The sequence below is a fragment of the Mastigoproctus giganteus genome, chromosome 1 (assembly GCF_048544385.1).
Source record: "Mastigoproctus giganteus isolate SK-2022 chromosome 1, ASM4854438v1, whole genome shotgun sequence".
Lineage (NCBI taxonomy): Eukaryota > Metazoa > Arthropoda > Arachnida > Uropygi > Thelyphonidae > Mastigoproctus > Mastigoproctus giganteus.
Window position 1 is genome coordinate 93579216 of NC_143575.1, and position 24750 is coordinate 93603965.

At 34.8% G+C, this 24750-nt stretch overlaps 1 protein-coding gene across 1 annotated transcript in view; it reads right to left on the reverse strand.

Moving 5' to 3' along the window:
• Nucleotides 1-917: 917 nt before the first annotated feature.
• Nucleotides 918-24750, reverse strand: part of LOC150090997 (integrin alpha-PS2-like) — a 366306-nt gene continuing 342473 nt past the window's right edge. The window contains exons 26-30 of the mRNA XM_090381009.1: nt 23383-23556; nt 17659-17772; nt 10937-11038; nt 2745-2870; nt 918-1314 (exon numbers count right to left, since the gene is read on the reverse strand). Of these exons, the coding sequence (XP_090237135.1) occupies nt 1207-1314; nt 2745-2870; nt 10937-11038; nt 17659-17772; nt 23383-23556 (624 nt within the window). The 3' untranslated portion in view covers nt 918-1206. The remainder of the gene's footprint in view (nt 1315-2744; nt 2871-10936; nt 11039-17658; nt 17773-23382; nt 23557-24750) is intronic.

The following is a 24750-nucleotide window of genomic DNA, read 5'->3' on the forward strand; positions in this document are numbered from 1 at the left end:
GCAGTCTTTTTGAACGTTATTAACAGGTCTCTGTCCACCGCATTTCATCTCATTCCCTTTTGCCATTATTAAGGAAAAAAATGTGTTACCTTACTTTTCGGAAACCCCTCGTATTTGAGAGTAAATATTAATATTTTTACTGTGCTAAATTTGAATACTTTTTATTTGTAAAACTGTGAGGGTATCTAGGTTCCTATCAAAATTATTTCTGGAAATCAGTTTAATTTGAAAGGAATCTGTATGCATTATGGCACTACTAATACTTTGGGATGTTTATAGAATGGGTAATGCAGTTTATTTCTAAGTTGTGCAGTTGATCATCACTAAATGTATTAAGTATTATAGTTGTATGCACATTTTTTTTTTTCTGAAAATCTGATTTTTATATAAATTATTTAGTGTTACACATCCTAGTGTTACAAACCAATTCAGATTTTGTGGGCCTCAGTATTCAGATAAAAGCCTTGAGGATGGCTTCACTCTACTTCCTCTGGGGAAAGTGAGGCTGCAGTATGCATCCTTGTATATAGTATATTGCAACAGTTTATTATAATACTGTTGCACAAGAATGAATTTTATTATCTATCATTCATTATTTTTTGGAAGTTGCTTAAGACTTATTTTTTATGCTTATGAATTGTATAAAGCATGCTTGAGAGAATTAATATAGGTAACTGAATTCAGCTGTTGTCCTGAAAAGTTTTCCTCAAAAAAAAAAATAACTATTACACAGTGCTGAAAAAATTTAAATATTTTTAATTACTGTACAGTACACAGTGCTAACAGCAACTTAACAAATAGTACATAAATAATTGCTCATTTATATTACACGTCATGTGCCACACAAATAATTGTGTAGAGAGACATCTTGGACCTGTCATCTGCCCGTTATTATTAAAATTGTTGAGATTGCCGGTGTTTCAATTTTAAAATTAATTCATTGCAACATGGTTTTATTATTTTTCCTCCCTCATTTCTCCTAATGCAGTTTCACAGGTAGAAAGTAACTTGAATAACAAATCAATTAATGGATGATGAAGAATGTTTTTTGCATTAACTTTCTGTATCATCTATATTTATTGTATTCATCAATGACACACCAATTCCTGCAAAATGGTATTTTTGTCATAATGTACTGACATCAGATGATTCTTTAAGTGGCCACCTCTGTGATTTTTCTTTTAAGGATTATGTACAAAGTGTTTGTTACAAATATTCATCTCCTTGAGACAAATGGTAACCATTATTGGGGAATTTGTGGAGAGGTTCATTTTCTAGCTCATCTTGAGGGCGCTTCCTCCTGAAGAAACCCAGCTAAAATGGGAGAAAGAGAGAAAAAAAAACATTATTTTCCCATATTGAAAACTACTACTACCATAATGAAAATAAATAATTTTTTTTTTTCTGGAAGATGTGGTCCAGAAAATAGAAAGAAAATTTGGAAAAATATTTTATTGCATATATTTGAAACAGACTCACAAGTGCTCACCAGACAAAATGTCAGTGTAGAATGAAGCTTTTGTTTGGTTTAGAATGCCAAAAACTCATCATTGCTAATATCATGATCTTAACATTTGCATTCTTCAAAGAGTGTAACATCTTCAGTGGTGCATTGCTGATTTTAAATTCTTGAGAGATAGCAACTAACTCTCACTAATTTTTCACCCATCCAGACAGACACTTGTGAAATCTGTGCTAATTTCATTCATTCTGCTGATACCTCCATTCAGTTGGTTTACTTCTTGTGCACGAATGCTTGAAAGAGTCTAACTGAGGTGTCCAACAGCTGCTGGATAAAACCTTCAGCAATTACAGTTAATTCAATGCTTAATTCAGAAGCCATCCTTTTTTTTCTCTGTTGCATGTGGTCTGAAATGGTCACATATTAATAAAAAGCTAGTTAGATGGACTTTCTCTAGCAGTGGCTAGAGATAAAAATGTCATGGTATGCATTTAGTATACATTCTGACCATAAGATACATGGGAATTTGGAGCAATGTTTCCCAAGAAAAATAATGCATCTTATAGCCTTAAAAATATGGTATGTACTAATTTTTCATTAGTTTTATTTACTAACTTAAACCAAACAAAGGCTTGAGAAGTTTATAGATTCTGTTACATTATAATGCATATCCACATACAGCGAATTTAATGATGACATTTGTAACTTTGGGCTGGGAAATAATGAACACAATCCTTGCAATTAATATTTAGTCCCCTGCAATTACTATTTGTTTGAGTGCAAATTTTCCTTTTATTTCTGCTCTCCCTGGCAAAAATTCAAGATGACTCAAGTTCAGCATCCTGAACTGGCTACACACCTTACTTCTTCCTAGGTTACTGGCATCAGTGCCTTGTTATGGTGATGGGTGTAGAAGAATATCTTGAGAAAGTAAAAATTTGGTTATTCTGGTAATGTATGAATTTCCTTAAAAAAAAAAAAAAAAAAAGTCCTGGTCAATCTTTAACCACCCCCATACATATTATTTAAAAATACAGTATTTAAACTATCATTGTATTGCTATTCATGTTTACTGATAAGTTATAAGGTAGTAACATGAGCTAAAGAAATGTTGCAATTATTTAAAACTTTTACCTGAACTAGAAATAATACTTGCATATGAGCAAGCAAGAAATGAAAGGGGGGATGTTTCATGAGTATGACACATCTAACCAAATTATCACACACTAAGCATTTGCAGTCAATCTACAATTAACATACATGTATCATAAAAATGAATTACCTTCCAAAGGAGTAAAGCAAGAAGGCCTAAAAGCCCTAATCCTGTAGAAACAGAAACAATTATAATCCACCATGGAATTATTCGCGGCTTAAAACCCCTGTCCTCTGAGCTGACTTTAGTTGCCACCTGATAGGGGATAAATTAAGTCACAATTAGATATTCTATATGAGTATAATATCAAGTGATAAAGTATCCAAATACAAACTAATAACTAAAGTGAAAGAAACACACTAATATAAGTAAAATCAAAATTTACTTAGTATTTCCATTGCAACCCTTTCTTGTCATTACAGGATTCATGATTAAAAACATCTATGCCAGTTTTTTTTCAACCATTTTTGACATGTAATGGAACACTGAAGTTGTAAGGATTGGCAAAATACCAGATCTATGAAAACTTTTTGTTCCTTTACTCTCAATAGAAAAAGCTGTTGACTACATGAGCAGAAACAAAATAATTCAGATTAATTACAGCACAGGTATTTGCATTTATCAGTTAACCATCAATTACCAGTTCTCAGTCAATCACCTAATTTTTCTAGATCTTGTTGCAGTAGTATGCCTTGATTCTCATCATTAACTATCCTTTCAACCTTTATATCACCTCAAAACTTAGACATTAAACTTGATATGCAAGTTGACATGAAGCTTGACATCAATACCATAAATAAATGTTATAAATGATAGGAGGCCCAACACTGAATGCTAAGAGATCCACTAATAACACTGATTCAAGAAGAGCGATGACCATTAATAATCACCCTCTGTTTTCTGCCACTCAACCGTCCCTTTGTCCATAGCAATCTAAAGTAGATCTGTTTCATCTAAAGGTACAGTGTGCATTAGAAAAAAAAGTTTATTTATAGGAACCATACTAACCATATGTTGACCATTTGTTTCAGAACTTTACAACTGACTAAAGTAATCTGGCAGTAATTACTTTGGTTTTTTTCCCTGGTATCAGAAAAACTAGCATTATTGTTTTGTGCCAATAGTCAGGAAAATCACTTTTTAACAGACAAACTATTATAAAGGAGAAGATTCTCTGGTGATGCAGTTGCTATGTTAAGATGCAAATCCATCATAGAATATGATTCTAAAAGCCAGCTTAAAAAAAATGGCTTAAGTCCAAAATTGTTTTGGGTGGATATGCCAATTAAACAATCTATTTTATTCCTTAAAATATGGCCATTCTGATTTAAAAATAAAATAAAATTGATCACTGACTAACATATTCTGTATATCACAACATACTACAATTTCATATAGCAAATTTCAGTTAAAAGCATTTTTCATATCTCTTCTATGTCCATCACGTTATTTACTTTTACCCCGAACTTTCAAAATTTAGATCAACAGCAAACTAATCTTAAATTTGAAGCAATGATATTAAACGAACTCAGAGTACACTATCAGCTCTCGGGCAACAAAGACAAACAAAAATGTGACCTTTCAGCTGACTTTCTTGCAGCACCATTTCAAATCTTAAGATCTTATTGTAGTCATTTTGGCATTTCTGGTGGTTGCATTGGAAATTTAGGAGGACTCACCTTGATTAGTGGTGATGCTATCCAGTAACCAAGCAAGCAGCAGTTGCACTGAAAGCACCAGAAGTACGAGGTGCTACCCAAATGTATTTATAAAATAAATTACTCGCCCTGGGATTTATTTGCCACTGTCACCTTCGAATTAGTCCCCTTGAGGGCATAAACACCAATCCCAGCGCTTCTCCCATGATTTGAATGCATCCTGAAAGTCCTTTGTCATAGTATTCAGCACAGTCTGCGATTTGGTTTGGATATCCTCAATGCTGTCAAAGCTTCGACCCTTCAGCTTGATTTTCATTCTTGGGAAGATTAAGTCACAGGGGGCTAAATCTGAGAAATAATTGGGTGGGGGACGATTGTCATGTTGTTGGATGCCAAAAACTGCAGCAAAGCGAGAGATGTGTGGGCCGGCATGTTGTCATGATGGACCCGGTTTTTGTGCACTACTTCTCTGGATGTTTCCTCCTGATGGCTTCCCTTAACTGCCTCAGGACGTAGCAGTAGAATTTTGTATTGACAGTTGGGCCAGGAGGGATGAATTCCTTATGGATAATCCTGTCAATGTCCAAAAAACAGATGAGCATGCTCCTCACTTGTCGGGCTTTCTTCGGTCGGGGCAAAGATGGGCTCTTCCACTGGGATGACTGCTACTTAGTTTCTGGGTCATACCCATATACCCGAATCTTTGATATTCGTAAAAAGATGGGGATATCATTGATAGGACAACATGGGCTTTCCTGCCCGTTTGTTTATACTGCCCAGAGAACTTCATATTCACCAGTATGATAACTCCCATATCCCCTTCCTTCTTTACTGTTTTTAATTCAACCCCACCAAGTGAAAAGTTATTTTGGGATTGCCATTCCCTAAATGACCTTACATTTTGCTGCATTAAAATATAGCTGCCACTTTCCTGATCATTCTTGAAGCCTGTTCAAGTCCAAAGGAACACTGCTTGATACTGATCATTAACAACTCTCCCACTCTTTACATTATCTGCAAAGTTTAACATCACACCCTCTATCCCTTTGTCACTGTTGTTTATGAAAATCAGAAACAATAGAGGTCCAACAACTGATCCTTGCGGGATCCCACTTTTGACATTATATCAATCTGAAGAATATCCATTAATCACAATCCTCTGCTCTGCAGCCATCTTAGAACTTTGCCTGGAACGTGTTTCAGCTTATCGAGTGACTTCTCATGAGGGTCTGGGTCAAATGCCTTGCTAAAATACAAATAAACTATGTCGAAATTGTTCTCTGCATCTGGCTCACAAGTAACTGTCAAAATAGCTACCAGGTTAGTTGAACATGATTTTCCCTTAACAAAACTAATTGTGTATCCTTTAGAATGCCATTTTTATTTAAGTGTCCCTGTATTGCACCCTTAGAACATTTGGCACTACTCCAATGCAAAGGAATCTCTCCCAAAGCCAAAGATGCCCTCATAATTAACCTCAATGATTCAACACACTCTTTGGCTGCCTTCCTCAAAATTACTGAATATATGCCATCAACTCCAAGAGCATTACTTGCCTTTGGGCTTAAATTTTTCTAATAAATAGTCTGAAATCTCAATATCGCTAATTTCATACTTTCTAGCTTTGCTTACCTGTCCTCACCAAAGATCGATGCAAAGTACTTATTCAATTCATCAGCAGCATCTGCTGGGCTATCAAAGACTTTCCACATGCTTTCAGCATATAATCCCTTGTATTGTGTCTGGGTAGAATTGAGGGCTTGCGCGCGCACACACACACACACACTCTGGACTAACTTGCATTATATTTTAAGCATTAATTATACATGTAATTGTAATTTAGTGTAATGAGAGCTATTATGTGCTCAACAACTACTATACTCTTTTAATTATTAGTTAATTATACAGGGATTACATTGATTTCTGATTTCTTTATAGGCTGGCTTCTTATCCTACTCTCCTAGTCCATCACGTGAAATAAATAAATTATAAAAAAATTTATAAACTTCATCTTAGTGTGTTCCATACTGTCAGCACGAACGCAAATTAATAGCTGGGATCACCATTGAGGCCCCAACCCGACCGTAAAACCATCAACCGCGACGCAACTATCGGCATAGGAAAACATCATGTCAAAATTTCAAATAGTATAAAAAAAACAATTAACAAATATGTGAAGATATTTTCTTCCTTCTTAAGTTGGATGACAAGTTTCTGGTGATGTGTTCACAGGACGGAAAGAAACTAAAAAATGCGCCACTGCATCTGTATTTAAAAGAAATTTTAATCCTCATCGTGCATGCATTCATAGGACCAATCATCTGATATTATAAAAGGTCTATGAATGTTGATAGTTTTTACATAATTTTATTTCAAGCGTTTCTGTGATAAGTAGTTTACTGTAATTATGTTGAATATTAATTAGTTTTGCATTAATTAAAAAGAAATGTGTGACCTTCATTTACAGCATGAAATGCTAATTCTGAAATGTTTACTCTTGACGCTCGAACTGAAGCCTCGTGTTGCTTAACGCGAAATTCCAACACCCCATGTAGAACCTACATAAGTGAATCACATTCTTTGCAAGAAATGCTTTGTTGCAAGGAAGAATTAGTTAAACATTTTCTTAATAATGTATGCAATTTATTTATAGGTTTAGCTATTATTTTCATATCTGTGCCTTTACACAAGTCATTCAGTTTATTATACCAATATTCTTTATATGGAACTATAATAAAATGCTTTTTGTCTATATTTGTTTTCTGGTAGTTGTTTTTTATTTTTTCTTGGACGATCAGTTTAATTTTATTAATAGAGGTGATTGGATAGCCTCTATTAAGGAATCTATAAGTTCATTTATCTCAGCCTGTAATCCACTCTGTATGGTGGAATATTTAAAAACATTTAAAAACTGGTATAACATACCCATGTTTGTAGGCTTTCTATAAATACTAAAATTTAATCTATCCCTCTCCCTTTGTAATGTGAAATTAAGAAAATTAATGGATCATGTATCATTTTCTTAATTTCACATTACAAAGGGAGGGGGATAGATTAAATTTTAGTATTTATAGAAAGCCTACAAACATGGCTATGTTATTACATTACAAGAGCTATCATCACCTATACACTTATAAAAAAATCGGTCATTTTAAATCAGTTTTTAAATTCTTTTAATGTTTGCACCATACAGAGTGAATTGCAGGCTGAGATAAACAAACTAACAAAGAGATTCCTTAATAGAGGCTATCCAATCACCTTTATTAATAAAATTAAACTGATCACCCAAGAAAAGATAAAAAAACAACTACCAGAAAACAAATACAGGCAGTTTGCGGTTTATGAGTTTTTTTTTTTTTTTCAAATTATCAAGTATCAACAAAATCGAAAATATGAACATTAATTGCAAAAAATGAATGTTAAACATTCATAAATACCACATTTCAAACAGCACGTAGCTATATAATACAGTATACCCAGCTTTACGATATTAATCTGTTCTAGAGCCATCATATAGTGAAAATATCGTAATGTGAACCCAATAACACATTTTTTTTGGCAATTCGTTCTATGACCTCGAAAATTGAAATTTTTGCTATATAACTCTCTAAAAGATCGTTTTTAAAGACGTTAGTGCAAATTGTATTAGTTACCAATTAAAATCACTAAAATGCACTACACTTTCATCGTTATCATATGTTCTGTTATAAGAACCAATTTTGAATGCATTTGTGACATTTTTCTAAAGCACATTTCTGGAGGTCACAACCATAAAACAATAAAAACAATTTGCACTTTCCGGTTTATTGGGCTTTTCTGTTACTGCAAGTAACAGAAAAGTAAATTTCTGTTATTTTCTGTTATAAACAGGTAGTAAACTTGATGTTATTGCATTTGCGAAAATACCGATAGCTGAAATTGTGTGGGTTTTATATTATTAGGGTGAAATGTGTTTCCCCTTTGCTGAAATCTTCACTAGTATAAAATCATAAATACATTTTCAGACTCTTCTTTTCATTCCTTTTTTTTTTTTAAGCTTCGTAACCTTGTTACTCTGTGCAAATCGTGTTAGTTGCAATTTGTGTGTTCCATTAAAAAATGTTTATGCATCTATTGAAAAATTTATAAAGAAAATTGAAGATTACCTTGGAAACAAATGCCTCTTGAAGCATTTCTGAGATGACTCCTTGTGCAACAAATCAACGAGTGCCGAGCCAATAATACGTAATCAACGAGTGTGCATTTAGTCGAAGATGAAGAATAACCATTCTTTAAAATTTGTAAGTCAAATAATTTATTATAATTTGCTTGATTTTACAGGCTACGTTTTAATTTCTTTGGATAAATTGATCATTGTTTAAACAAACTAATTAGCTAACTAATTTCATTGTTGAGAATGTAACCCCTATTTTTAACATTGTCTATGGGATTTAATTCCCACTTTATGAGCGCGTGCTAGGAACGAATTCACTCGTATAGTCGAGAACTACCTGTACAGACAAAAAGCATTTTATTACAGTTCCATATATAGAATATTGGTATAATAAACTGAATGACTTGTGTAAAGGCACAGATATCAAAATAATAGCTAAACCTATAAATAAATTGCATATATTATTAAGAAAATGTTTAACTAATTCTTCCTTGCAACAAACACATGATTTGGTTTATAGCATTTCTTGCAAAGAATGTGATTCGTCTTATGTAGATTCTACATGGGGTGTTGGAATTTCGCGTTAAACAACACAAGGTTTCAGTTTGAGCGTCGAGAGCAGATGCTTAGGAATTAGCATTTCACGCTGTAAATGAAGATCACGCATTTCTATTTAATGAAGCAAAAATAATTAATATTCAACATAATTACAGTAAACTACTTATCACAGAAACGCTTGAAATAAAATTATGTAAAAATTCTATCACCATTTGTAGATCTTTTTTAATATCGGATGATTGATCCTATGAATGCATGCATGATGAGGATTAAAATTTCTTTTAAATACAGACGTAGCAGCGCATTTTTTAGTTTCTTTTTTGTCCTGTGAACACGTATGATTGAAAAGTTCTCGTCCAACTTAAGGAGGAAGAAAATGTCTTCACGTATTCGTTAATTGTTTTTTTTATACTATTTGAAATGATGTTTTACTATGCTGATAGTTGCATCACAGTTGATGGTTTTGGGGTCGGGTTGGGGCCTTGATGGTTGATCCCAGATTATTAATTTGCATTCATGCTGATGGTATGGAACACATTAAAATGAAGTTTATCAACTTTTTATAATTTATTTATTTCACGTGATGGACTACGAGAGTAAGATAAGCCAGCCTATAAAGAAATCAAGGTAATCCATGTATAATTAACTAATGTAATTGTAAACAAGGAACAAAAATTGCTTACTTCTACATTATTTTGATAACAGTTTTTTTGAAGATAACTGGCCAGAAAAACAAAAAAAAAAAAAAAAAACAATTCCTTGAGAAATATATCTATTTTCAACTACAAACAGATAATATTGCCACATCCACAAATGAGATAGGATGGAGAAGAGAGAGAAACTACTGCAATTATGAACATTAAAATGAAGTTTAAATGCATGATGAGGATTAAAATTTCTTTTAAATACAGACGTAGCAGCGCATTTTTTAGTTTCTTTTTTGTCCTGTGAACACGTATGATTGAAAAGTTCTCGTCCAACTTAAGGAGGAAGAAAATGTCTTCACGTATTCGTTAATTGTTTTTTTTATACTATTTGAAATGATGTTTTACTATGCTGATAGTTGCATCACAGTTGATGGTTTTGGGGTCGGGTTGGGGCCTTGATGGTTGATCCCAGACTATTAATTTGCATTCATGCTGATGGTATGGAACACATTAAAATGAAGTTTATCAACTTTTTATAATTTATTTATTTCACGTGATGGACTACGAGAGTAAGATTAGCCAGCCTATAAAGAAATCAAGGTAATCCATGTATAATTAACTAATGTAATTGTAAACAAGGAACAAAAATTGCTTACTTCTACATTATTTTGATAACAGTTTTTTTGAAGATAACTGGCCAGAAAAACAAAAAAAAAAAAAAAACAATTCCTTGAGAAATATATCTATTTTCAACTACAAACAGATAATATTGCCACATCCACAAATGAGATAGGATGGAGAAGAGAGGGAAACTACTGCAATTATGAACATTAGTATTTTATTTTTAGAAAAATACAATGCTTCTCTCCCCAACAGTGACTACAGTATCACGGTTGGAGAGGGAAGAATTATGATTATTACCATTATAAATTGTGCAATGGAAGTTTCCTTAGAAAATACATGACATTGTAATTTTGCAGTCTTTAAAATATTAAGAAACAAAAAGTTCAGTGAGAAATATTTGTAGCAGTGATAAACTTCTAACAAATGAGGTAAATGATAATTGTTCTGCACAATCAATATCTCCTCTAAATTTTTTAATGTGTAAAAATAAACAAGAATTTAGGTACAAATGCATGCACTATATTTTTCTATACAGAGGGATCATAAATTACCTATTGGGGGGGGGGGGGGATCTTAATATAAAAAAAAACAAGCAGTGATGAACAATAATTTAAAAACAATGCATACTCAGAAGCACATAATGGAAAGAATGTAATATTTATATAAAAAATATCTACTTACAGCATATACTTTATATGTTAGATATGTGGGATCCACATTATAAGGTAAAGAAATTACTCTGGTTATTAGTTTTGAGGAGATCTGGGCATCATACAATCCTAACTGTAATTAAGGAAATCAAAAACAGTCTGAAATTATAGTTTCTGAAAATATACAATCATATTACATATATTATTTCCTATAAATTTCTTGTAAGGGTAATAAATTTTTTCTGAGAAAAATATTTTAATGAAAAACTTTGAGTGATCCAAGTATTAGCATTAGCATTAGTAGAGGCATATGATGCAAGAAAGCAAGCTTATTCAGCATCAGCCAAAAAAAAAAAAAAAAAAAAAAAACCCTCTCCCATTTCACCCCTCCGTTCGTTCGAAATACCTGTCCAGTTGAGCTTTAAATTTGTTTAGGCTATCAACTTCAACAACAAGTGATGGAAGTCGGTTCCACCAACCAACCACCCGCTGGCCAAAGGCAAATTTCCGCACATCTATCCGACATCCGTCCTTCCTCAATTTGAATTTATGCCCTCTGAGGTGATTATTCTGAGAAAGATGAAGAATCCCATTGGCATTGAGCATGCTCAAACCATTCAAAGCCTTATACACCTCTATCAGATCACCTCGCCGGTGCCTAGTCTCCAGACTCTGTAATTTGCAAAACTTAAGCCTTTCTTCGTAAGAGCAACCCTTTGTTCCATTTACTAATCTTGTTGCCCTTCTCTGTACCCGTTCCAGCAGCTCTACATCCTTCTTGAAATGAGGCCTCCAGACCTGTATACAGTACTCAAGATGTGGCCTAACCATTGCCTTATACAAGGGAATAATCACCTCCTTATCCCTGCTAGAAAAATTCCTGTATATCATTGACAAGACACCATGAGCTACTCTTGCAGCTCGTCTGCACTGCTCAGAGAACTTCATATCTGCCTGCACAATTACCCCCAGGTCCTTTTCATTCTCCACCACTGTCAGTGTAGTACCGCAGAGTTGATACATTGCTCTGGGGTTACTGTTACCCATATGTAGTACTTTACATTTGTCAATGTTAAACTTCATTTGCCACCTCTCAGCCCATCTGTTCAACCTTTCCAGATCCTGTTGCAGCAGCATAGCGTCAGTAGTGTCCTTAACGACCCTGCCAACCTTTGTATCATCTGCAAACTTAGACATTAAACTTGATATCCCATCATCAATATCATTCATAAACACCGAAAACAACAATGGACCCAACACTGAACCTTGAGGAACTCCACTAATAACATTAGTCCACGTTGAGCAGTGTCCATTGATTACCACTCTCTGTCTTCTGCCACTCAACCATCCCCTTATCCATAGCAGCAATTTGCCTCCAATGCCACACTGCTCCAATTTGTGCAGCAGTCTTCCATGTGCAACAGTATCAAAAGCCTTTCTAAGATCCAAATATATAATATCAAAGTTATTCCCTGCATCCAGTTCTTTTGTGACTACATCATAGTATCCAATCAAATTGGTCAGGCAAGACCTGCCCTTAACAAAACCATGCTGCGTCTGAGCTATAACTGAATTCTTGTCTAGATGATCCTGCAGTGCTTCTTTAACCAGTGCCTCCATTAATTTACCTGGAACAGAAGTTAAACTAACAGGTCTATAATTACTTGTGTCAGTATATAAATACCTTTGATATGTTTGGATAACTCTAAACTAATCTAGGTGGCTAAAACATTTATATTGTGTTTTCAGCTTTTATGTAGCTGCAAACACAATGTAAATGCTGCAAGTGCAATGACAAGATCAACTGTTTATTCAATTGGTTAGTCCCCGAAGCTTGTCACATTCTTCCGGGTTTAACAGGCTAGGGCTTATGCTTTTATGTTATGTTATTTTGGTTTTTAGGAGCATTAGCAACTAAGGCCATATTGCTCCGGAGATATGTGGTGGTAATTTCCTGACCTTTCCGCATCCGGTGGTCATGGGTTCGAACCCCGGTCTAATCAAGAAGCATGTGCTACGCACTGCTGCTCCTGCCCACCTGGCTACGGAAGCGCCAGGGCTTCTGCCTGGGTCTAAACTGCTGATGGACTTGATATTCAGGTCCCATTTGATTGAATTCCAGTGACGTCTGGTCATTCTGTGACAAAATACTGTGCTCTGTACCTTCACAATGGTGGGATGGTTATTAACCTTGGATATACCCCCATGTGCAAGGTGCAAAACACTGCACCTGGTATTCTGGAGGTGAATGCTCAGGTGGGAATCAATGTGACGAGGTGTGGTGTAGAGGAACTGTACATCACACCTAGATTATTTATTATTATTTTTTTTTTTTGTTAGTTGTTGGCGCATCAGCTTCTATGGCCACATTGCACCTCCCAAAGTTTTTGCATTTTACTATGATCCAAGCCTGAGGCGGGAATCGAAACCGCAACCTTTGGGTTGCCAGGCAGGCACTTTACCTACCTGGCTAGCCTGGTCGGCCATTGATTAATACATATTGCAATAGTATCCAGTACTTAAATTCAATTATTAATAGAATTAAGTCTCAACCATTACTTCATTTTGTTTAATTATGTATTACTGTTCATTTTGTAAGTTTAACTTTCTGCTCATAGTTCAATTTAGGATCACTGGTAGAAATGATGCTTTGCTATGTCATCATATACTAGAAGTGATTGCAGAAGTTATCTTATTTCCAAGAATTTCAGGACTTTTAGGTACAGGAAAGTGTTATTTATAGTGGAAAATGGCATTTTGAAACTTTTTACTACCATAAAAACAAACTCCGTTTTATTCCATTATAAACAAATATATCTTTTCTTTTCTGATTCAAAATTTTACAAATTCTATAACATGCCAAAAAAAAAATAAAACAAAACTTACATTAGGATTTTCTTTTCCTGGTGGCTTGTACAGAGAAATGAAAAGAACCATATGAGGCATTTAATGTAAATGCTCTAAATATATTTATTTATTGAGTGCTACACCACATGGTAAAACTTGTTGTTATAATTACAACCTTTTTAAGTTGAGAAAAGGAAAAAAGTTGTTGTGCAAATGGCATTTTATGAGGGTGCACTGAAAAGTAACATATTCCTTCAAAAATTATTTTGAAAGACAAGAGAAATCAAAAAGAAAAGAAAAAAAAAACACTTGCAAATAAAAAAAGTTGTCTTTAATTAGATGTATTGTATTTTTACATATATTCACCTTACGTGATATGCTTACCTTATTATTACAAAATTGCGGTAGTGTGTGAGTTACCAACCCACTGTCCTTAACAAGTTTTTGTATGCCATCAAGCAAAATTCTTATAGCTGAGATGCCAACCATCTCTCCATGGTTACTTTAGCTTCTTCTTCAGAGTATCTGTTATCTTGGATAGATGTTTTTGAAGCTCTTGGAGCAACAAAACAAAATGTTGTTTTGGGCTTTCTGGCAATGAAATTTTTGCTGATTTTGCATGTCTGCAGTGGGATTACTCATTATTGTGTTGAAGCAATATTGTCATATTGCCAAGCCTTATTTGTCTGATTCTTCTTCTTTTTTGGGGGGAGGGGGATGCTTGTTCAATGAACTAGTCTGAATTGCAGCCCCCTTTTCCAAAAATTTGATTTAACATTTTCAGTAGCCAAATAAATAAAATCTTTTTGAACTGTGTTCACAGATGCTTCCATTTAAAACAGTGTAACTTGTAAATGAAAAACCACACAAAAAACACTACTGCACATGACATGTATTTATTAGAAACTATTGACTAGATGAAGAATGCAGCTGGCACTTGCTGTGCCACCCTATGCTGAACTTATGAACCTAGAAAGCAACTTCAGTAAATTTTCATTTCTGTTGCAACCAAGAAGCAGCATACAAATATAAAATAGTTAATACTATGTGACCTTTTTTAAAATAGTGAAAAGTATGACTCTCTCATCATTTTGTATATTTATGGTTGGCAAGGTTTAAACTGCTTAGTAAATGCAAAGGGCTTAATGCTCACAGTAAAACACCTTTTTTACTCTAAACTACCTTTGCGTTGCGCCACTTTAGCCAAAAGGTTAAGCTGTTATTTACTTAAAAGTTATTATAAAAACCTGTGTTTGGACTTGTCTTGGATCAGATAACAGGTGATAACTAGTAACAATTTCCTGACAAACCATGAAAATGAAGTTATGATACATGGAAGTTAAAACTCTGAAAATATAAAATATCTAATGCCATTTGGCCTTTTTAAAATTATGATAAGTAGGACTTAACAGAAATAAGTGCTACTCCCTGTGTTAAGCAAAATCTGTATTTATTTACTGAGAGATGTATACAAAATCAAAATATAGTTCATTGTATGGCCTATCATTTGTTCAATGCCTTGTTGTGGCCTCATGTTCAGTTACAAAACTCATTAAGACTGAACAAAAATGATTTATTTAAATTTGTTTAGGAAATAAATAGATTTATCTTAACGTAGGAAGATGTGCTTATTTGTCTTAACTGGCACAGTTCTGTGAAATCTGCCACTCAGAGAATATAATAGGAGGACTTCCTGTCTTTTGGTTTCTGCAGTCATAATTTTGTTGTGTATTGCCACCAGAGACCACCCATTAGCTGAGGAGGGCCCAGTTCAACCACCACAGGCACCTTTTTTATGTTTAGCTTCAACAATTTCTCTTCCACTTTCCTTTCAGTTATCACAAAATCATTTAGCTCTCCATTAGAGTTTGAAAAACTTCTGGCATTCCCCCCTCCCCAAAGAATTCCTCATGTGTAAATGTAGCTGCAAAATACCTATTCAATTTCTCAGCTGACTTGAGCAGGGTAATCAACAGTTAACCCATTGACATATGTGGTCAATCCCTTCCTTCTATTGTTAATATAAGCATAGAAGCCTTTGCTGCTGCACTTTGCATTCTTTGCCAGAAATGTCTCATAATCTGTCTTAGCTTGCAAACTTCCTTTGTGACTTGATTACAGACAATTTATATGTACCATAGGCTTCTGTATCACCTGATAATTTATGTGCATCCCCCACATTTTTCTTCTCTGATACTTGTCTTGATAGTTCATCTGACATTCATTTAGGTCTAAGAGCCTTGAACCAGTATTTCTTTGTTGATATGAAAAACCTAGTAGCTTCAATGATTGCCTGAATGCTTACCATTTAGAATTTGCTGTTGGTAACATCATCAGCTGATCTTAACGTGTAGAATTTAAGAACTGTCTGAGACCACTAGTTACCCTTACAAAAACAAGCCATTTCTCTTTACCCTCGACAGTAGTTATGTCTTTAATTAAATTCCACACTAGTACAGTGATTGCCGGCACCCAGTGGATCCTTTACCTGCAGATTCTTAATGCATGAAGAATCACTGCTGATAACCAGATCAAGAGTAATGCTTTTTCTTGTTGCTTCTCTAGCATGCTGCTAGAGAAGCAACAAGATGCTGCTGTAGAAAACAGTCATTCAGTAAATCTACAAAATCTCGGTAGTGTGTGAGTTACCAACCCACAAATTCCAGTCAACATCTGGAAAGTTAAAATCCCCATTATAAGACATTCTGATTTACTAGCCCACTCTATTTTTCTGTACAGCTGTGTGATATATCCAAACACTCCACACCACAGCCTGTATTGTTGACACCTGTAGGATGGGTCCACTGACTCGTGCTGGTTTTTCCATGTTCAAAGTTCTCCCACTGAAGGAAACTGCAAGAATTAGGATTCATCAGAGCAGGCTGTCTTTTTTCTGAAATCTCCAGTACTAGCATTTCTGGGTTCACACCCAGAACTAGGTCGTCGGCTATGATTTGACTGACCATAACATTTCTGTTATCCTCCAGCATCAACAAGCTGTTTCTAACCAGCATGTTGTCTTCGGTTGGATAGTATTTGGTTTTTGGACTTATCTCGATACAACTGAGGTACAGTCATATGTGAAAATCCCAGCAGTATTGCAATTTCTGAGGTACTCATACTGGTGAGTCTATTGCTACACAGTATGTTAAAATCACTTAAACCTTTCATCTTGCTTACTCTCACACTGAATTGCACATATACAAGCACTTGCTTGGTAAGAACGTACAATGCTTTTATTTAAGGAGCACTCCGTTTCATGAAAAGGATAGGTGTACCTAATAAAGTGGTCATTCATTGTATAATTCTACTGTTTATTCAGATTATATTAAATAATAACAAATAACTTCAGTAACAGCAGTCTTGATATCCAAAAACATTATATCTGGACCCTCACTTCTGATGCACAATTAAAGAAATATAACACGTGAATGGGCTTACAGTGTATTTTGTGTACACCAGCAAGCCTACTGCAGGGCTAATAACAGCAGGGTTTGAATTTTTTTTTTTCTTATACCAAACTAAAGGAGAATTGAAGTTTCCATCAGGTAAAATGGAAGGTGGGGTTTTTTTGCAATTTTACTGATCTATCATATGCAATATCATCAAAGTAATGCAATATTAAAAAACAAATAAAAGCTTCCCTTTCAAGAAAACATCTAAGTGCACACATGACTAAATGTGTGAACTAAGGTTTGCAATATATGTACTGTGAACTGTAGATCTAAAAATAAAATAAAAGGCAAATTAGGGTTAACAGCCCTAATCAGAGAAACCTATTTCTCCCTCGAGTAATTATGGTTTTTTGCAGCCTACATGACATGCAAATCAGTAAATAAACATAAAATACATGATAAAGCATTTGGTACCTTATGAACTGATACTATAATCAGAGTAAAAAAATACCTCATCAAGAGTCTCTTTCCAAAGTCTAGACCTAATTATAAAGATAACTTGTTCATCTTTAGCCAAACTATATAAAGTACACGTGATATGAGTACACTGGGTTGGACCGCATACCTGATAAAGGAAAAAGAAACATATGTAGATATCTGCTTAAGAAGCAAAAAATTAGATAGTTAAATGAAAATTTTCTGTCACATCTGCAGTAACTTAGGTCAAAGTTACATAAACATTCTGAGGTATATGAAATTCTGAATAACTCCAAACTTTCTGACTGATATAGTTTATCATGAGATACATAATGGCTAATGCAGCAAGACTGGAATTATGCAATATTATTATTTAACAGCATTGCTGGAGTTGGCCAAACTCACTTTGCAAACTATGTTCTATTTTCAGTTACATACCTATGAAGGAAATAAATCAAAAATCTTCAAAGAAAACTAAGGTTTTTTTTTTTTTTTTTTTTTTTTTGTGCACCTTGGTCCACTGATTACAAAGGCTAAACCTCTAATAGGACTACGACTAGTGTAAATTTAAAATTCAGATAAAAAGTTAAGTGGCCATAGTTTTACAAGAGCTTTCACAACTAAGCACCATCAGCTGAAAAATCAAACAGAAATGGCATTTCAAAAGAAATGTTAGGTGAACATCACAGCCATCCAGGCAGGAAATTATATAAACAGTATTATTTTGATCATAAATTAATATTTTCATTCTTATTATTCTTCTTATTTTCTAAACAACCATTGGATGAAAATACCAAAAAATAATGGTGTGATGAAATAATTTGTTTCAATTGCTGGGCTAACTAAAAACATGGTATGGAAGAATAACCTAATAACTCTTAGAAGAGGTTATATGCATAGGATTATTAAATGCATAAGAAACTTGTTCTATTGTGTCCTTAATGAGGTTACCAGGGTATTTGAAAAAGTTGTGTTATGTTATTATGCACTGTAATTCATTCTGGAGGTGTGTTTATTTCAAAGAATACTGAAAAGTGTTTGTACCCTCTTAACTATAATGAGTAAAAAAAGTAAACTAATCTGCAGCCATTATCAATCCACTGCAGGATGGAAGCCTCCTCAACAATTCATGCTGAAGGAAATGGACCATAATCTGCCATGCTGGTCCAGTGTGGCTTGGCAGATCAACCATATTTAGCAGTTGGGGCTTGAACCCGGTCTACTCAATGAGCGTGTGCTACTGCATGTACACACCCTGTTGACATATCTCTCATTTGGAGGCTGTCCCATATCTTTTCCTTATGTTAAATGTCTCGACCAGGTGACTAACCATGTGTTGATATAACATTTATTACTCCCTGCTATGCATTGTTTGATTTGCAAAATGATGATACTTAGCCATAAAAGATGATATTTAGCCATTATAAAACTATTGGAAATGACTTTATTTTTCAGAATTTTAAATTAGTAATCAGTTTTATTTGAGTTTTTACCTTTTTAACAGAGCTTGGAAGGAAGAATGTGGCTCTTTTTGGATGAACTTTATAAGCTGGATATATTCACATCTTTACAAAGGAATTATTTAGAATTAGGTTCCTTGTTCTCATGAAAGTGAACAAACAATGGTATTTTTCAGTTGAAGAAGTTCCTTTGCTAAATAGTAGCCATATAGTGCAAGGAAGCCATAGACTTTTATTGCATCAGCAAAAGAAAAAAAAAAAAGGTAAAAAAAATACAAATTATGCAGTTCCCACCCTCACATAAGTGTTTCAAGAAGTTTAATGTCTTTTTATATCAGATGAGATCTCTGTCTGAATGGACACAGTGTTCCAAATGTGGTCTTACAATTGTCTTATATAGTGGGATTATGTCCTCCCTATCTCTACAGGATATTGTTCAATAAATCCAGATGACCTTTGAAGTTTTTAAATTGTCAACCTAAACTAATTGTGCAGAAAACTTGTTCCAGTAATCAACAACTTACTGGCTAAATTAAAACTTCTTACTATCTAGTCTAAACCTCTTTCCATGTAATTTGAATTTATGGCCCTTAGTTCTGAAATTCTTTAAGTGAAAATTCTGCTTTTGTTCATTTTATTAACCCCTCTCAGAGCCTCAATCACACACCCCATCTAAGGTGCCTAGTTGTCAAGCTCTGTTGCCCATAAAGCATGCAAGTTTCCATCTTTGGACCTTTCAAGAAGTTCAATATCTTTTTTCAGATTAGATCTCCATCTGAATGGACACATCATTCCAAATGCAGTCTTACAATTTCCTTATACAGTGGGATTATGACCTCTCTATCTCTACAGGATACTGTTTGGTAAATCATCAACAGGATACCATGGGTTTTCCTGGCTGTCTGTTTACACTGCTCAGAAAACTTCATATCTGCCTGTATTGTAACTGCTATAACCCTTTCTTCCTTTACAGTTTTTAATTCAACCCCACTGGGTGTATAAGTTATTTTGGGGTTACCACAACAGTGGTCCAAGATACAATCCATGGGGACCCAACTTCTGATGTTACACCAATATGAAGAATATCCATTAATCACAAGCCTCTGTTTTCTGCTCTGCAGCCACCTTGAAATCCATCTTAGAAACTTTCCAGTAATCCTAATATGATCCAGCTTATACAGTAACCTTTCATAGTGGAGCAAAAGGTAATTGCAACATTAAGGGAAATATGGCAGTAGGTATTAATAACAAGTAAGTTTTACAAGGTTACTAGAGGAAGTGGAATTACAAGAATTACAAGAATAAAATCTTTACATAGTGAAATGTAAAGATTTTAGAACTATAAGTTTGATGCTGCACATCACAAATGTAATGTTAAGAATATTAAACAAAAGGTGATAAGGAGATGGAGGAAAATGTGGCAGAAAGACAATTTGGTTTCAGAAGGAGGAGGGGTTAAAAGATTCAATAAGTGAGGTGAAAATGTTGACAGAAAGACATCTGTAAATGAACAAAGATGCATGTATATGTTTTATAATTTGGAGAAGGCCAGTGATTAGCCAGTGGACTATGTTAAATTATTGAATATACTGGAAAAAAAAAGTAATGATTAGGATAGGGCAAGATGACACTGAAAGTGAGTGTAGAGATAGGAAGAGGTGTGAGACAGTGGTGTTGTCTCTCCCTGACTTTATTTAATGTGTATGTAGAAGAAATGGTTAAGGACGTAACTCATAAAGGCAATATGGATAAGCGGGAATTGTATGGAGGAAAGGTTATTGAGACTGTTAGATTTGCAATGAGAATAAATATTGAGGAGACAGTTTATGAGAAAGGCATGAGTTAAATATTGAAATAGAACAGAATAGGTGACTGAGTATAGATACTTTCTCTGCTGCTCTCATTTCTTCCACCTAATGGTGGAAGGAAGGAGACTACGAATTAGTTTAAGGAAAACATTGGTACATATCCGTTATAGAGTGCAGTACATTATGGAGCAGAGACATTAGAAGGTTAGAAAGTTTTGAGATGTGGATATGAAGGAAGATGGGTCAATAATATGAGAAGGCTTCAAGAAGGGTAGGTGAGAAGAAATGTGACTGAAATAATCAGGTGGAAGAGAAATTGGACTGGACTTGGTGAAGGATTGATGAAGGATTTAATGGAAGGAAAAGTTAAGGGGAAGAGACCCGAGGAAGACTAAGCAAAACTACACTGCTTCACAAAATTAATAGAACATGTAGAAAATGTGGTGTAACTCATGCAGTTGCAATGAAGGAACAAAATTTGGTATTGTGGTGTACCACAGAATACCAATGAAATGAGGAGACAGAGAGAAACTTCGGACAGGTATAAGGGACACTTATAGGGGTTGTATAAGAATTGCCAAAAAGGTCACATTACAGAAGTTGATACAAGATGCTCAAAAATATGGTTATACAACATCAGTATGGCACATGACCCCCTCCAACAGCTGAACAGATCTGACAGCAGTGAACCATGCTTGATATAAGGGTGCCTATAAGATTCTGTGGCAACAAACCCCATTCTTCCACCAGTGCAGACCTTAGCTCACCAAGTGACTGAGGAGTTGGCTGTCAGCATGCAATTCAACATCCAAGGGCATCCAGCACATGTTCTATTGGATTTAAGTATGGTGATTGTGTTGGTCATGGCAATCATTAGATATCTTTAGTTTCAACATATTCTGCCACCACTTGAGCTCTATGTGCAGTGGTGTTGCCGTGCATGAAAAGAAAATCTGTGCCAATCACACCCCTAAAAAGTCACACACAGGGTTCGAGGATCTGTTCTTGGTACCTCTGCACAGTTAAGGCATCCCTATCAAAAAAATGAAGAGGGGTGTGGCTGTTGATCATTATTCTGCCCCACACATTAGAACACCACCTCCACAAGTGTCCCTTTCTGTAATGTTGGAGGGATGAATAATGTCTAGAATCAGTTTGTAGGCTAAAATGGGACTCATCAGAGTACAGAACTGTATCCCATTTGTCAGGGCTCCCTTCATCAATCCCTCACCATGTTCATGGCACCAGTTTCAATGAGCTCTTTGGGGGTTTGGGGTTAATGAGATAACATGCAGACATGTACAGTGGCTCCGGAACGTTAGTTCAACTCCATTCAGGAACTTTGTGATGATACAGAAGCTCTGTAAAATGGCCAGAAATGTATGTTATGCTTGTGCAGTGTGTGTTTAGTTGTTTCTGGCCTCTTTGTCACCAGAAAGATGATCACCTGGAAAGCGTGTCCAATGTTAGTCTACATCACAGGGAGGTGGTGCCCTTACAATCTTTGTCTGTCCCAGGAAGGACGAAATGAGATACAAACCACTGGCTTCCTTACATAGAGTCCACTTGAACAGAGCCTTCTTAACACAGTCCGGTTGGAAATGTTTTCACCTGTAGCCATAGCAACCTCAATCAACAGTTGATGACGACATCATAGGGTTCCATCTTGCTGTTAGAGCCAGATAGTGTGCTGTTCTGGTCGACATATTCCTTGGGCGAATTTGGCTAGCTCTTCTTGGAATGGTTCCTGCCTCCTGAAATTGCTTCCGTAGTGCCAAGGCAACACTGCATGACACGTTAAGCCAATGTGCCACCTCTGCCTGCGACTGCCCAGCTTCAAGTCATTGAATGGCTCGCCATCTCAAAGAATCATCTAAACGATGATGACTTGCCATCCTGAGTACAGGAGATGTGGCTATCCCACTGAATAAGCCAAAAAACAGGAATAGAGTGTTGCAGTCACAACCAGTGTTTTTATAGGCATGAAAAATTTGCATAATATGTGGCACTGCAAGGTTTTCATAATATGTGGCTCTGTAAGGTCCTATTGGATACTCAGAATTTGCATGCCAGGATGCCTATTATATCAAATATTTGCCTTTGGCAACACTGTTCACAATAAAGTATTCATGAAAACATTTTGTTCTGTTAATCTTGTTGAGCAGTATATGATAGATGAATTGAGAAGGGAACGATGGATATGGAGAGATGAAGAGATATGGAGAAGTGGTTGTCGAGTTTTATGCTTTAACCTGCCTTTGGCAGAGCACAGATGATGACTATTTATAATGCTATATGTCTGACAATAATTAACTTTCATAAAGCTGAGTTTATGTTTTAATATCAGTAATAAGCATGGCATAATATCAATAAATGTGTGAAATGGTTTTCAGTAATAAACGTGTTTTCAGTGATGTCTGTCTTCAGTAGCAAAATAATATACACTGATTTTATAAAAATAAATGTTTGTTTCCTAAAATATACACTCACCAATTCCTCAATAAAAGGACTTGTAACATTCTGAGCATAATCTAAAACATTTCTCTTTTCTTGAGAATTCAGGTCATGGATGTTTACCTCCTCTACAAAATATTCACCTATAGGATTCTTCTTCAGTTCGGTTATACTAATTGAAGAACTGCTACGTGGCTTCTTATCTTCTTTCTGTGTGGAAAGTAAAATGCTATTATTTTACTGACGAACTGCATATGTTGGTACCTACATAAAGTTTATTAATTCAGGATTGATTGTGTTCTCCAGTAATTTTCAGTTGGACAAATTCCAATATTTAGAATTATCTAAATATTAAGACAATATAGATTAAACAAACTTCGATAGTAATATTAATTATATAGTGTTAATTACAGAATTAATACATAAAATAATGAATATAACTACTTAGCCATCAGACTACAGACAGCAAAAATATTTATTTATTTTTTTGAAATCTTTTAAAGTTTTTGTTTTTAGGTTAATTTTGAGATAGGTGATAAAACTTTGTCAATTTGTGCTTTTTCACAGTAATAATAATAATGAAAAATTCCTTGGGTGACAAATTGCATTTGTCTTCAAATGGAAAAATATTAAGTGATTTTTCAGAAAAGATCATCCAGTAAATAAATTATTTTCTGTATCAAACATCTATACTAGACAACAAAAAAAAAACCCTCTCTGATTAAAGAGGATCATGTGGCCTGGTTAGTTTATGCACATTTTCTTAGCAAACACGTTATGAGAACTTCTCTAACATGTTAGGTGCTGAAACAGTTTGAACAGATAAACCTGAAACTTTTAAAATGTACAGGTTTTTGCATATTGTTGATTTCAGCTGGTGACATTGTATAATATCATGGTAACATAGCATTCAGAGTTCAAACATTACATATAAAATCAGGTATGTTTTAGTATAAGGTGTTTACATCAGGTAGAAACTGATGATGAAGCAAAGTTTGGGCACCCCATACTGCAGAAAAGTAGCTGTTTCACAAGTGAAAAAGTCTTATTCTTAGAGAGAGAGAGAGAAGAGAAAATCACAGCAGCAGCAGCAGCAGCAAGTGAACTGGATATATCAACAATAACAGTACATGATGCAAAACAGTACATGACATGCTCAGATTCAGAATGATGTGTGTGTGTGTGTGTAAGCATAAACTGAACCCCAAAGGAATTGACTGAAACATGCAAATGCATTTTAATCAAAGTGAGCCCCTAGCATTTACAGTTGTAAAGTTTGGTAGGTGAAACATCCCAAACAGAACTGAACTGTGATGGGGAGTGAAACATGGAAGGTTACATTACCTGAGGAACAAACAAAGATTATAAGAAATAGTAGCAGCATAGGTCTCCAGCCTGCAAGAA